Source organism: Rhincodon typus, chromosome 1, assembly GCF_021869965.1.
Source record: "Rhincodon typus isolate 14 chromosome 1, sRhiTyp1.1, whole genome shotgun sequence".
Taxonomy (NCBI): domain Eukaryota; kingdom Metazoa; phylum Chordata; class Chondrichthyes; order Orectolobiformes; family Rhincodontidae; genus Rhincodon; species Rhincodon typus.
Window position 1 is genome coordinate 160,827,643 of NC_063332.1, and position 13,035 is coordinate 160,840,677.

Sequence of the window (13,035 nt, forward strand, 5' to 3'; positions counted from 1 at the left end):
CTTGTAACTGCTGCAGAGAGATTCTCAACATCAAAGAATTCTGGTTATTTTAATATGATTTTTGTCATAATTCAATTAGAAAGAGTGCATCAATAATCAAGCCCCACTATTCCACAAGTCATTAGAAATGTGTAAATACCTAATTAAACTATCAGGGTGATCAACTTGCCTGATGGATTGCTATTCAGGACAAGGGTCACACACACCAGGTTTCATCATTAACGGGAAAGTAACCACTTAATGTAAACAGACTTATTCTTTAACAAATGACAAAAAATACATTACTAATTTACTGCCGTGTGATTTAAGCTACAACCCTTTAAATCCCAAACACACACATTCATTGACGAATTAGACTGACAGAAACAGACACAAATATTAAGGGTAGAAAATACAGACAGGTAAAGAAACAAATTCTGTATATCAAAGTCTGGACCAAACGAGCGAGTTGAGTTTTTTTTCTCATGTTCTTTTGAGTTTTATCAATGATGACATGATGTTGTCCACAAAACAATGGCCAATCTTTGTTTCAGTAGCTGATCGAGTGGACCTAGGTCTTGTCTTTTCAGTTCTGTCTCTAGAGTCTCAAAGTTTGTGTTATCTTATTCATGTGAAGAAAAGACAGAGTGATGTTCCTTGTCTGCAGGCTTCTGGACATCTCTGAGTGCACTTATAGGGTTGTGAAATTGCAACTTAAAAAGCAAATCCAAAAAAGCTGTTACTAGGCAGTTTTCCCTTAATGCCAAGATTTCTGTTATGGTTCTGTCTCATAAAGTATTCCACCTCACTACTCTGAATAGTAATGTAATGCTGTGTAATGAATGTGTACATTACATAAGTCCACTTGATCTTCAAGTTGCAAAATGCTCCTGGTAGTTTTAGCTATGTAGCAGTATCCAACTTTCATTTTCCAGTTTACAGTCCAAAAGAAAAACAATATAGCTGAACTATAAGACCTCAATACTTATTACATTATTTTTGTAAGCTGGCATATTTAATGATTAGTGGGTAATTGGGGCTGGATAGGACAGTTGGTGAATTCACAGTTCATCCAGTTCTTTCTTACATAATATAGCTGTTGTTCAGTACTTGCACTTTTGCCTCCAAGATGAAAGCTTTTTGTGTTCTAGCCTCATTCCAGCAGTTTGAGCATTTAATGCAGGCTGATACATTACTGTGTTACTAAGGGAGTGCTTCACTGTTGGAGGTGCCCTATTCAGATGAGACATTAGTAGAGACCGATCAGCCCTCTCAAGTGGATACAAAAGATCCCATGGCATTATCAGAAGGTGAAGAGGGAATTTTACCCATTATTTTAACTAATATTTATCTTTTATCAAACATCAGTAAACCAGATGACCTAATCATTACCAAGGTGATGTTCGTAGAACTTTACTATGCACAAATTGAATGCTGTGTTTCCCACATTATGTCAGTGATTAAACTGCGAAAAAAAAATGTTTAATTGAAAGAGATAGGAAGAACTGCCGATGCTGGAGTCAGAGATAACACAGTGTCAAGCTGGAGGAACACAGCAGGCCAGGCAGCGTCAGAGGAGCAGGAAGTTGACGTTTCGGATTGGGACCATTCTGCCGACCTGAAACGTCAACTTTCCTGCTCCTCTGATGCTGCCTGGCCTGCTGTGCTCCTCCAGCTCCACCCTGTGTTATCTCTGTTTAATTGAAAGACCTTCTTTCTAGCTTACTAACAGTAAGCAGGGGTGAGGGCTATTTTAATTTTCCCTCTCCATATCATTGGGGTACTGAAGCTGATTATAATTGTCCACTGCTACTATGGTGGAAACCACCTAACTTATCACAGAGCAGGAACCGAGCCTACACATACCTGATTTACTTGGCTTGCACCAAACCTCCTATTCATTTGCCTTATGCTAAGGTCTCTGATACCTTTGCTGCAGGAACGACTTGGTGAGTTAGTCGCGATCTAGTACCTTGTCCAAGTATCATTTTAATATATATGAGCCTACAGTGTGAACATTAGTGGACATTGTGGAGCTTGGTCCTACAGTAGAGGTCACTGATATACATATTCAACTAACTTTACCATTCCTCTGCCCACCTGGCCAATTCTATGATGTCCTCCAACACTTTAAAGTTATTTCTCTTCACTAATTACTATGCTAGCCATTGTTGTTCCATCTGCAATCTTCTTGATCATATTCCCCATGCATTTAACTCTGAATCATTAATGTACACCCCAAACAGCATGAGCCCCAGCACCAAGCCCTGCAGAATCACATTGGAAATAGATTTTTGTCACAGAAACATCCCTCTCACATCACCCTCTATTTCTTGCCTCTTAGCCAATTTTAGGTCGAACCCACGCTTTCGCCTTGGATCCCATGGGCCTTTATTTTCTTGGTCAGTCTGCCATGAGGGACCTTATCGAAATCTATGTTAAAGCCCATGTAAATTATATCTAATGCATTACCCTCATCAATACTGCTGGCTACCTCCTCAAACAATTCCATCAAAATGCTGACTATGCATGATTAATCAGTATTTCCTCAAGTGCAGATATATTCTGTCCCTCTAAATTCTACTAATTGTTTTCCCACCACTGAGGCTAGACTGACTGACCTGTAATTTACTGGTCTATCTCTTTCTCCTTTGGTTTAATAATGGGACAACAATTTGTGGTGGACTGTGTGCTACTTAGCTGAAAGTATAAACTTTGAGGCAAGATGACATTTATAAATAATCAAGAACTGAATCTTCCTGATATGGGTTTAGATTTTAAATGCTGACGATTAAGACAGGTTACTGAATAAATGTGTTTATTGTCATCTCAGAAGCCACAGTTAAAGGAGCTTACATTTTTCTGTGTGCCGACTAGAAATTGTCTATTCTGAAATTTTAAGATTGAGCTAATTTGTTTTCTTCCCTGAGGTGATCATCACATGACCATAAGACATGGGAACAGATGTAAGCCATTCAGTCCATTGAGTCTGCTCTATCATTCAATGAGATCACAGCTAATCTGATAAGCCTCCTGAGAAGGGTTCTGACCCGAAACTTCCCTGCTCCCCGGATGCTGTCTGACCTGCTGTGCTTTTCCAGCTCTACATTTTTTGACTCTAGCTTCCAGCATCTGCAGTCCTTTCTGTTTCAACTCCACTTTCCTGCCATTTACCCATAACCTTTGATTCCCTTGCTGATTAAAAATCTGTCTATGTTAGCCTTAAATATTCTTAATGACCCAGCCTCTTCAGCCCTCTGTGGCAGAGAATTCCACAGATTGCCAGCCCTCTAAGAGAAGTAATTCCTCTTTACCTCTGTCTTAAATGTGTGACCCTTTATTCTGAAATTATGCCCTTTGATCCTCAACCTTCCCACAAGGAGAAAAAAAGCCACCTACATCTACCTTGTCAAGTCCCCTAAGATTTTTGTATGTTTCCATAAGACCATCTCTCATTCTTCTATATTTCAATGAGTACAAGCCCAGTCTACTCAAACTCTCTTCATAAGATAGTCCCTCCTTAACCTGGTATCAGCTTTCTCTGGACTGCCTCCAATTCCAGTATATTTTCTTAGATAAGGGGACCAAAACTATTCACAATATTCTCGCTGAAGTCTCATTAGTGCCTTGTACAGTTTTAGCAAAGCCTCCCTACATTTTTGATGCACATTTTCTGTCTTGGGCTGTTTTCTCATGTCTTCAAGTGGACATAGAGTACATAAACTTCATTTTAACTTGCGTGAACTGAAGCTGACGTGAGCAGCAAACCTCACTAATCTCAGTAGCATGCAGTATGGCAGGCTTTGACTCCCCAGTCAGTTGCCCACCCAAGACCCAGTGTGAACAGGCAATTGGTCGGTGGGGGGATCGAGAATATCGGGCAGCAATCAAAGAAGACCCTGATATGCTGCCCTGAGTGCTGGATAAATCAAGGGGATTGCATTTCAGTCACAATTCACAATTGGGAAGCAAAGCAGCCTGAAACAGAAGCTTATCCTCAAGCTCCCAGTTCAGCTGCTGAAGCCCCCGACCCAACAGAGAAAATCAGAAGCCAGTTTCAAAACATACCTGCATTCGCCAGTTGTGGCTCTGGGTCTTCCTCTTACTATCGTCATCTCAGACACTTATCACAACGACCTTCACTGGGTTAAAGTATCAGTTGGGGCTTCACACACACACATTTGAATTGAGAGCAGGAGGAGGCCATTCAGCCTCCAGAGGGTTCTGCACCATTCAATTAGATCATGGCTGATCTGCCTGTAACTTAAATTCTGAAATCCTCTTACTGCTGATAATCTATGTACCTCTGCCCAAAAAATATTCAAGGACTTTGCCTTTGCCGCCTTTTAAGGAAAAGATTTGTCTGAGAGAAAACATGTTACTTAATCTCTAGTTTTAAGTGGGCAAGCCCTGATTTTTAAGCCTAGTTCTAAATAGTCTCATAAAAGGAAACACCCTCTTCATGTCTACCTGTCACGAACCCTCATGATCTTATAGGTTTCAGTCAAGTTGCTTCTTGTTCTTCTAAACTCCAGTGGATACGAGCCTAGCTTGTCCAATCTTTCCTCATTAGGCAAACCACACACTCCAAGTATTAGTCTGGTAAATCTCCTCAGAACTGCTTCCAATACTTTTACATCCTTCCTTCAAATAGGTGACCAATACTGTGCACAGTACCCCAAATGCAGTCTTACCTGAACCCTATACAACTGAAGCGTATTTTTGTGTTCAATTTGCCTCGTGATAGACGATAACATTCTGTCAGCCTTCCTAGTTACCTGCTGTACCTGCATACTAACTTCTGTGATTCATGTGCTCGGATACCCAGATTCCAGGATAACTCTGAACTCTGCAGCCTCTCTCCATTTAGCTAACATACTTAATTTTATTCTTCCTGCCAATATGGACAGTTTCAACTTTGCCACAGTATGCTTTATTTGCCAGATTTTTGCCTACTCACTTAACTTTGTCTATGCCCCTCAAGTGTCCTTATGCCTTATTCACAGCTTACTTTCCTATCTATCCTCATGACATCAGCAAATTTGGCAATCACACCTTCTGTCACATCATCTAAATGACTTAGATAAGTTGTAAACAGTTCAGGTTGAGCACTAATCCTTATGGCACACCACTCGTTACATCTTGCCAACCTGGTAAAGGCCAATTTATGCCTATACTTCGCTTCCTGCTAGCCAGCGAATCTTCTATCTGTGCCAATGTGCTATCCTTGACACTTCTGCTTTGATGTAGCACTTTAAAGAAGAAATGCGCCTATTTTTAACAGGTATCATGACTTCTTGATCAGAAAAGCAAGTTAAAAATACAGACTATAGAAAAAGAGCAAACCAGAGAGATGTAATTCTTAGGGGGATTTAAAATGCCTGTCAGCTTGCTTTCCGCTAAATAAACAGAGTTAAAATATCTCCAATCAAATTGACTTAGTGTTTCCATTTTGACAGTCAACTCAAAGAACACAGAGTTCATGAAAACACTTTCTTACCTATTTGTAAACAATTGTGTTGTGTGTATCAGCGTCATGTACATGTGACAAGCTACATAAACTACAGATAAAATATAATGGTAGGTGTGAGGAGGAATGTCTGACGTAACTTCTTCCCAACGGAATTTGAATTTTGTGAAACATTTTTCACTAAAATTGTGCTGTTTAAAAGGCTCAAAACCATTTATTTATATACTCTTAACATATTACATATTATGTTAAATGTTTTTAAGAACACATTTGAAATCCAAAAAAGATGCTTTTTTCTGAGGCTGAAACATTTCACAAGCTGTGAACAAAACAAAAGGCCAGTGCCTTGAACAGATCTTGTGCATTTGAATTAATTTTCTGTGAAGGTGAAATTATGACCTCTGTTCCATGGCTCAAATTTTCTTGGCCTTTTTAGTTAATTATGTACATCAGGATAAAGATCGACTGCTTATTGATTCGTCTCTTTGATGTGCTTTCTTGAAAACTACAGTGGCTGAAACAAATCGAAGGTACAGAAGCTGCTCTTCATCAGAAGATGCTGGACCTGGAGAATGAGAAGGTACCTTTATGCATGTTAACACAACAAGGATATAATGATGTCAGGAAACTATTGGAAGATCAGGGTGGGAGATTTGAATTTTGTTAAGTGAGTTTAATATGCAAGCATATTAACTGATAACACAAATACTGTGGATTGTGTATGCACTTTGGAACACAATTTGTTTCATCATTGCACATTTCACAGCATTATTGTGTTTCAAATGTGTAATGCATATTCTGCTGTGAATGAAAACATGGAAGTTACGCAACTCACAAAGCATTTTCATATAAGGAAATAGTGTAGTTGCATGCTGTGAGGGCTTCTGGGAGAAATAGCAACACATATTGTCACTAACCAAATGATATCAATCTGCAGTCCATTCTGATTTAGCTGATTAGTGAATCACAGTGTTTAGAAAGGAGAAGAAGTAGATTAAATGAAGGGATTTCTGAAGTATCACTGTAATAATTGCGATTTTTTTATATTGCACCTTTCATGCTATTTCTGGCAATTTATCCATTCAAAATTGGGAAACTTTTCTGTGCAGAAGCCTTTTCCTCTGATTTTCTTTACCTTGCTACGAAGTCGCTCCGATCTTCCATTTCCAAACAGAGTTTGGCCCTTTTTGACGAGTGCACTGTCATATCGTTAGAATGTATGGTAATGAGATTCTTGGCCCTGCAGCCTTGAATTTCTTGGTTTTCACTCACACTGCGGAAAGAGCAAGTTAGTGTGAGAGTCGGTCAGCTGCAATCGTTGCCAGGATCACTGGGGGAGGCAGAGGTGAGGGGTTCCTGGAGCTGGATGAGTTTGAGAAGCAGTTGCTGCCAGGTGAAAATGAGAAGTTTGTGTTCAGCATTGTCCCTGGACAAGTTGAGTGGACAAGGAGTAGCACCCAATGGGGCAAAATGAGAGCTTGGTCGCATTTTACAAAGAAGGAGATTATTTCCTCCATCATCCCCCTCCTTACTCCTGAGTACAAAGGCTTTCATGAGGGAGATGTATTAAAAAAAGGGAACTTCACCTGAGCAATATGAGGGTAATATGTTAAGAAAGTCTATGGTGTAGTAGTAATGTCACAGGACTGATGTTCTGTGGGCATAGTTTCAAATCCCACCCTGGCTATTGTCGGAATTTAAATTCAATCACTAAATCAGGGATACAGATATAAATACAAAACTAATCTCTGTGATGGTAACCATGGTAGCTATTCAGCAATTGTTTGTAAAAACCTATCTGGCTCACTAATGTTCTTTAGAGAAGGAAGCCTGCTGTCCTTTTCTGGTTTGGCCTACATTTGATTCCAAACCCACTGCAATTCATTGACTCTTTACTGCCCTCTGAAATGATTGAGCAAACCACTCAAGTCAATGACAACTGGAGATAGTCAACAAATCCCATGAAAGAGTAAAATAAAAACCCTTGAGGTCTTGCTGATGCCCTGGCTTGTCCACATCATTCTCTTTGTGGCTTATGAGCATGAGTTGCTGTCTGTTTTTATGACATATATACATTTCAGGCAGCCACAGGGGATTCCTGCAAAACCCATGACACCCCTGACAACTTACATTTATACAGCTTAAAAAGTCCCGTGGTGCTTTACAGGAGGGTCATCAAACAAAAGTTGACACAGAAGGGGATATTAGGACAGGTGACCAAAAGCTCGGTTAAAATTTGACTAACTATAAACTGGTGGTTAGGCCATAGCCAAGGTATTGTGTGCCATTCTGGAATCTACATTATAGGAAGGATGTGGTTTCCCTAGAGAGGATATTTACTAGGATGTCGTCTGGGCTGGAGAGTTTTAGTTATGAAGAGAGATTGGATAGACTGGAGTTGTTTTCTGTGGAGCAGAGGAGACTGAGGGAGTTATAATTGAGATGTGTGAATTGAGAGGAGGGTAGACAGGGTAAAGAGGAAGAGACTTTTTTCATTTGTCGAGAGATCAATGACCAGGGGTCATAGATTTAATATATAGGGTTTAGGGAAGATGTGAGAAAATATGTTTTACCCAGGGCTGGTAGGAATGTGGAATTCAATGCCTGTAAGGGTGGTAAATGTGGAAACCCCACTTCATTGAGGAAGTATTTAGATGTGCACTTGTGATGCCAGGGCGCAGAAGGCTATGGGCCAAGTGCTGGAAAGATGGCATTAGGATATTTCGGTGGTTGTTTTTGATCAGCACAGACTTGACAGGCTGAAGGGCCTTTTCCTGTGCTGTAGACCTCTGAGAAGTCTGATAAGCAGTCAGTTTTATGGGAGAAATGAGAGAATAGGGAAATGGAATGGATTTTGGAAGGGAATTCCAAACTTTAGATTGGAAGCAGGGCTCAAATTGTAGAATGATGAAAATTAAGGATGCATAAAAAGCCAGAACTTTAAAGCCTCAGAGATTTTGGAGGGTTGTAGGGCTGGAGGTCATGACCGAGGTTGGGAGGGCTGTAGTCCATGGAGGGATTCAAAAACAAGCCTAAGAATTTTAAAACTGAGGTATTGCTCCTTCAGTGAACTGTAATGTTCATGTGTATTTTTGATGTGATCTGGTATCTCAGCAAGAAAAGACTGTCGATGATGGAAATTCTCAGCAGATCAAGTTGCATTTAGTCGGAGGGAGGGAGAATGTTTTAGGTCCATGACTTTTCATCAGGGTTGGGATAAATTAGAAATGTGAGAGATTTTGAGCAAGTGAGATGGAGGGAGGTGGTAAAAGAACAAATGGGAAGGCATTTGCTTGGCTGGAGACAAGAGAAATTAAAATATTTGGACCCATGGAATTGGTAATGGGACAAGTAAAGATGCAAAATATGTGTCTACAGAAGGTGCAAATGAGAGGATTATGAATCTCGAAACAAAAACACGGGAAATTGAGAGTAAGATGTAAGGCTGCATTTATTGCCAACATTGCCGCTGAGTTACAAAGTGATTAGTATTCTCCGAAAGAGCCCAAAGTGTGCAGCAAATGTGGGGCCAACACCTTTCCCCTCACCTTTGCTTTGCTCAAAATCTATAAAGAAAGAATTGGATAGAGTCATTGCTCTGCAGATGGAGGCTATTTGGCCCACTGGCTCCATCTGTCAGGCATCTCAACTGAAGCTGAGGGATCAAAGAAGTAGTCTCCATGCTCTACCATCTCACATGGAGTAGCAAAAAAAAATAACACTGCCTAAGAATGATATTGCAGTTCTCCAAGACCGGAAGAATATCTGAGTGTGTCCCAGACAGATCGTGGCGTGGCGTATTACATGGAGCCATCCCAGGGGAATCAGTAGAGGATCAGATTGATTTCCTTGGAGGACCCTCTGTATACGTGCAGCAAGCTTCCACTCGAAGCATGCCCACCGATTTGGAGGTGGGACAACTGTTTATCAGTGTTGTGCAAGGTTTAAAAGGGAGAGGCACACTTTGGTATGGTGAGCAGAAAGAAGCTCCACTACAACATTTTTAAGGACAATTAGGTCCCGATCGAGCTAAAATGTGACATGAGTGTAAGAAACAAGTGCCAACAAGCAAGTAAAGAGGATGAGAACATGACCAGACAATGCTGGGGAAGTTCAGGAGACCTGACAGCATCCATGAAGAGAAAAAAGAGTTCACATTTCAGATCTTTGTTGTCTCATCAAAACTGTCAAATATCATCTCATTGACGTCTCATCAAATGTTAGAGATGTAGCAGGTTTTAAGCAAGCACAGAGGCAGGGAAAGAAACAGAGAAGCCCAGTGGAAAAATGAGATGCTGCTCCTTAACTTTCAGTTGAACTGCATTGATACTGAGTGGCAGCCTGAGGGCAAGTGGGAGTGGGACGATGAATTTACAAGAGGTGAGCGGAAGGTTCCAGTCATGCTTACAGACTGCAAAGCAATCATCCACTCTGTGTTTGGTCCCCCCACTTCAGGGAAAAATACATCTGGAGCAGCGAATACTATACGTTAAACTGATCAAAAAAAAACTATCTCATGTGGAATGGTGCTTTTGGGCACTGGATGCTGGGAATAAAGAAGGCAAAAGGGCAAGTGTAGTACCAGCTGCTTAGGAAGATGGTGTGAGAAGGGAAGCAGTTGTTCAGGAAGACAGAAGATATGGACCAGGGTGTTATGGAGTGAGTGGTGCCTTCAGAATGAGTGCTTTCACTGATTGGCGAGTCTCAGGAATACAGGGTAGACATTTAGGACTGAGATGAGGAAAAATGTTTTCACTCAAAGGGAGATTAACCTGTAGAATTCTGTGCCATAGAGGCTGTGGAGGCCAGGTCACTAAATATTTATGAGGAAGAGATTGATAAAATCTTAGATATTAAAGGCATCACGGGTATGGGGAAAAAAGCAATGAGATAGAGTATCAGCCATTACAGCAATGAATGGTGGAGCAGGCCTGAAGGGCTAAAAATGGCCTCCTGCTGCTCCTAGTTTGTATATTTCTATGAGAAATTCAGCAAGTCTGGCATCATCAGTGGAGAGAGAAACAAAGTCAGTATTTCAAGTCCAGCGTGCCTCTTCTTTGATTGTGAAGAAGAGTTGCGACAGACTGGAAATGTATTCTCTGTCTCTCTCTCTCCACAGGTGCTACCAGACCCACTGAGTTTCTCCAACAACTCTCTGCATTTAGAATAAAAGATTATGTTTGGCGGTGGCATCATGTTTGGGGGTGACAGGAAGCTATTAAAGTGGACACTGAAGTGAGGGACGGAGTTAATGGAGTGGGATTTTCAAATGGTTGCAGAGGTGAGACCGAAGGACAGCTGCATGGCATTGCCCTACTTCAGGGACACTCTGGGTCAGGAACCACAATGGCTCCCTACCCTCAAGTGGCAGGTAGCTAATTGGAGTCATGAGGTTCCTCCCGCACACTGACTGGAATTTTCACAACCAGAGAAACGCTGTGTCCTTTGGCAGCTCTGGAATTGTTGAAAACTCTCCCAGCCCATCCTCAAGAACTGAGACAGAAAGATGGCTTATAACTGTTGCCAAAGACTGCCCTGTGTTCCTTCCACACTGGTGAGCTTGGCAGCTGTGGCCATTTTTATTTTCAACTCTTCTTAACGCCTCCTTCTTGAGACATTACCTGTCTCTCCCTTACCTCTTTGGCAGGCTGTCTCTCTAGATGCTTTCCAGCACTGGGAGCCTACTCACTTCCTTGGGCCATGAGGTGAATTTATCCTCTACCCACTCACCTCTTTGAGCATCTTGTCAGTGACTTTTCCTGATGCTGGGTAGGGTAGGATTTTATCCCAGCATCAGAATCCTAAACTGGAAACAAATATTCTGCCCACTCTTTCATGCTGTTGACCTTTTAGCAGAACATTAAGAGGTGTTCAATTTAAAGGGATGCACCAGATTTTCAGCAAGTTGAAATGAAAGTTGGCAGACTCAGGCTGTGCGTTAAAAGCTGAATGTTTAATTCTCTTTTACCAGGAGCAGTTTAGCAAGCAGAAGGGCTACCTAGAGGAGGAACTGGATTACAGGAAGCAATCTCTGGACCATGCTTATATGGTAGGATCAGTATTCCTTAGCGTATTTGTCAGTCAGGATGAAATAAAGTTTGAAATATGGGTATATCAGCAATGGGCAGGTGGTACATATTAAATACTAGCTGTAAAAATGATGGAGTGAGAGGGACAGAGGTTCCTTGTTTAAACGATTCCAAAAAGAAATTACTAAGACTCAATTATTATCACTAATGAGTAAAACAAATGCCAATTATATCACAGTTCTTTTAAATCATTCAATGTAAATATTTTCACAGATACACATGAAATGAAGAGTACACCAGGCTGTAAAAAAGTTATGAGAAACATTGTGGGCAGAAAGTCAACATTGTTGTGTGCATTTTATTGATGTAAAGTGGTACAGTGACACTTTGAGCAGGGGAAGGACCTGTCTTAATTTGCAGGTATGTCTGCATCACTGCTAAATCCATCAGGGCCGTTCTTCTAGACCATGCACCCATTTCCTGAACCATGTTTACAGTCCAACTGACTGGAGCAATGTAGAAACAGGCACAGGCCTGTTCCACTCAGTGTTGTCAAGTCTGTTAACAGCCCACACAGGGCTGTTTTAAAGGACTAACACAGTGTGGAGCTGGAGGAACACAGCAGGTCAGGCAGCATCAGAGGGGCTGGAAAGTTGACGTTTCAGGTCGGGACCCTTCTTCAGAAATAGGGGAGGGGGAAGGGGGCTCTGAAATAAATAGAGGGGGGGTTTCGGATTGTGGAAGGTAGGTGGGATGGTGATAGGTGAGTGCGGGTAGGTAGTGGTGGGATTTGGTCGATGAGATGGGAGAAGCAAATAGGTGGGAAAGAAGATGGACACGTCAAGGAGGCGGAGATGAGAGGGAGAGTTGGTCATGGGATGAGGCCAGAGGTGGGGAGATTTTGAAGCTAATAAAGTCCACGTTGAGATCATTGGGCTGGAGGCTCCCGAGGCCGAATATGAGGTGCTGCTCCTCCAGTTTCCGGGTGGCGTTGTTGTGACACTGGAGGAGGCCCAGGATGGACATGTCGTCCAGGGAGTGCCACCCCCGGCACCTTTTCCTGCAACCGCAGGAAGTGCTACACCTGCCCCTACACCCCCCCCACCATCTCCCCTCCATCCCAGGTCCCAAAAAACCTTCCACATCAGACAGATGTTCACCTGCACATCCGCCAATGTGGTCTACTGCATCCGCTGTTCCCGATGTGACCACCTCTACTACAGTGAGACCAAGTGGAGGCTTGGAGACCACTTTGTAGAGCACCTGCATTCAGTTTGTGACAAATGACAATACCTTCCAGTCGTGATCCACTTCAACTCCCCCTCCCACTCCCTGGACGACATGTCCATCGTGGGCCTCCTCCAGTGTCACTTATCACCATCCCACCTACCTTCCCCAGCCTGACCCCTCGTCTTTATTTACTTCAGAGCCCCCTTTCCCCTCCCCCATTTCTGAAGAAGCATCCCGACCTGAAATGTCAGCTTTCCTGTTCCTCTGATGCTGCCTGGCCTGCTGTGTTCCTTCAGCTCCACACTGTGTTATTTCAGACTTCAGCAT

The 13,035-nt window shown here is 42.1% G+C and overlaps 1 protein-coding gene across 4 annotated transcripts in view; it reads left to right on the forward strand.

The window, feature by feature from the left end:
- LOC109914802 (janus kinase and microtubule-interacting protein 1-like) overlaps positions 1-13,035 on the forward strand; it is a 183,671-nt gene that overhangs the window by 128,111 nt on the left and 42,525 nt on the right. For all 4 annotated transcript variants that reach the window (XM_048596484.1, XM_048596499.1, XM_048596507.1 and 1 more), the window contains 2 exons: positions 5,961-6,029; positions 11,421-11,498. In XM_048596484.1, the coding sequence (XP_048452441.1) occupies positions 5,961-6,029; positions 11,421-11,498 (147 nt within the window). The remainder of the gene's footprint in view (positions 1-5,960; positions 6,030-11,420; positions 11,499-13,035) is intronic.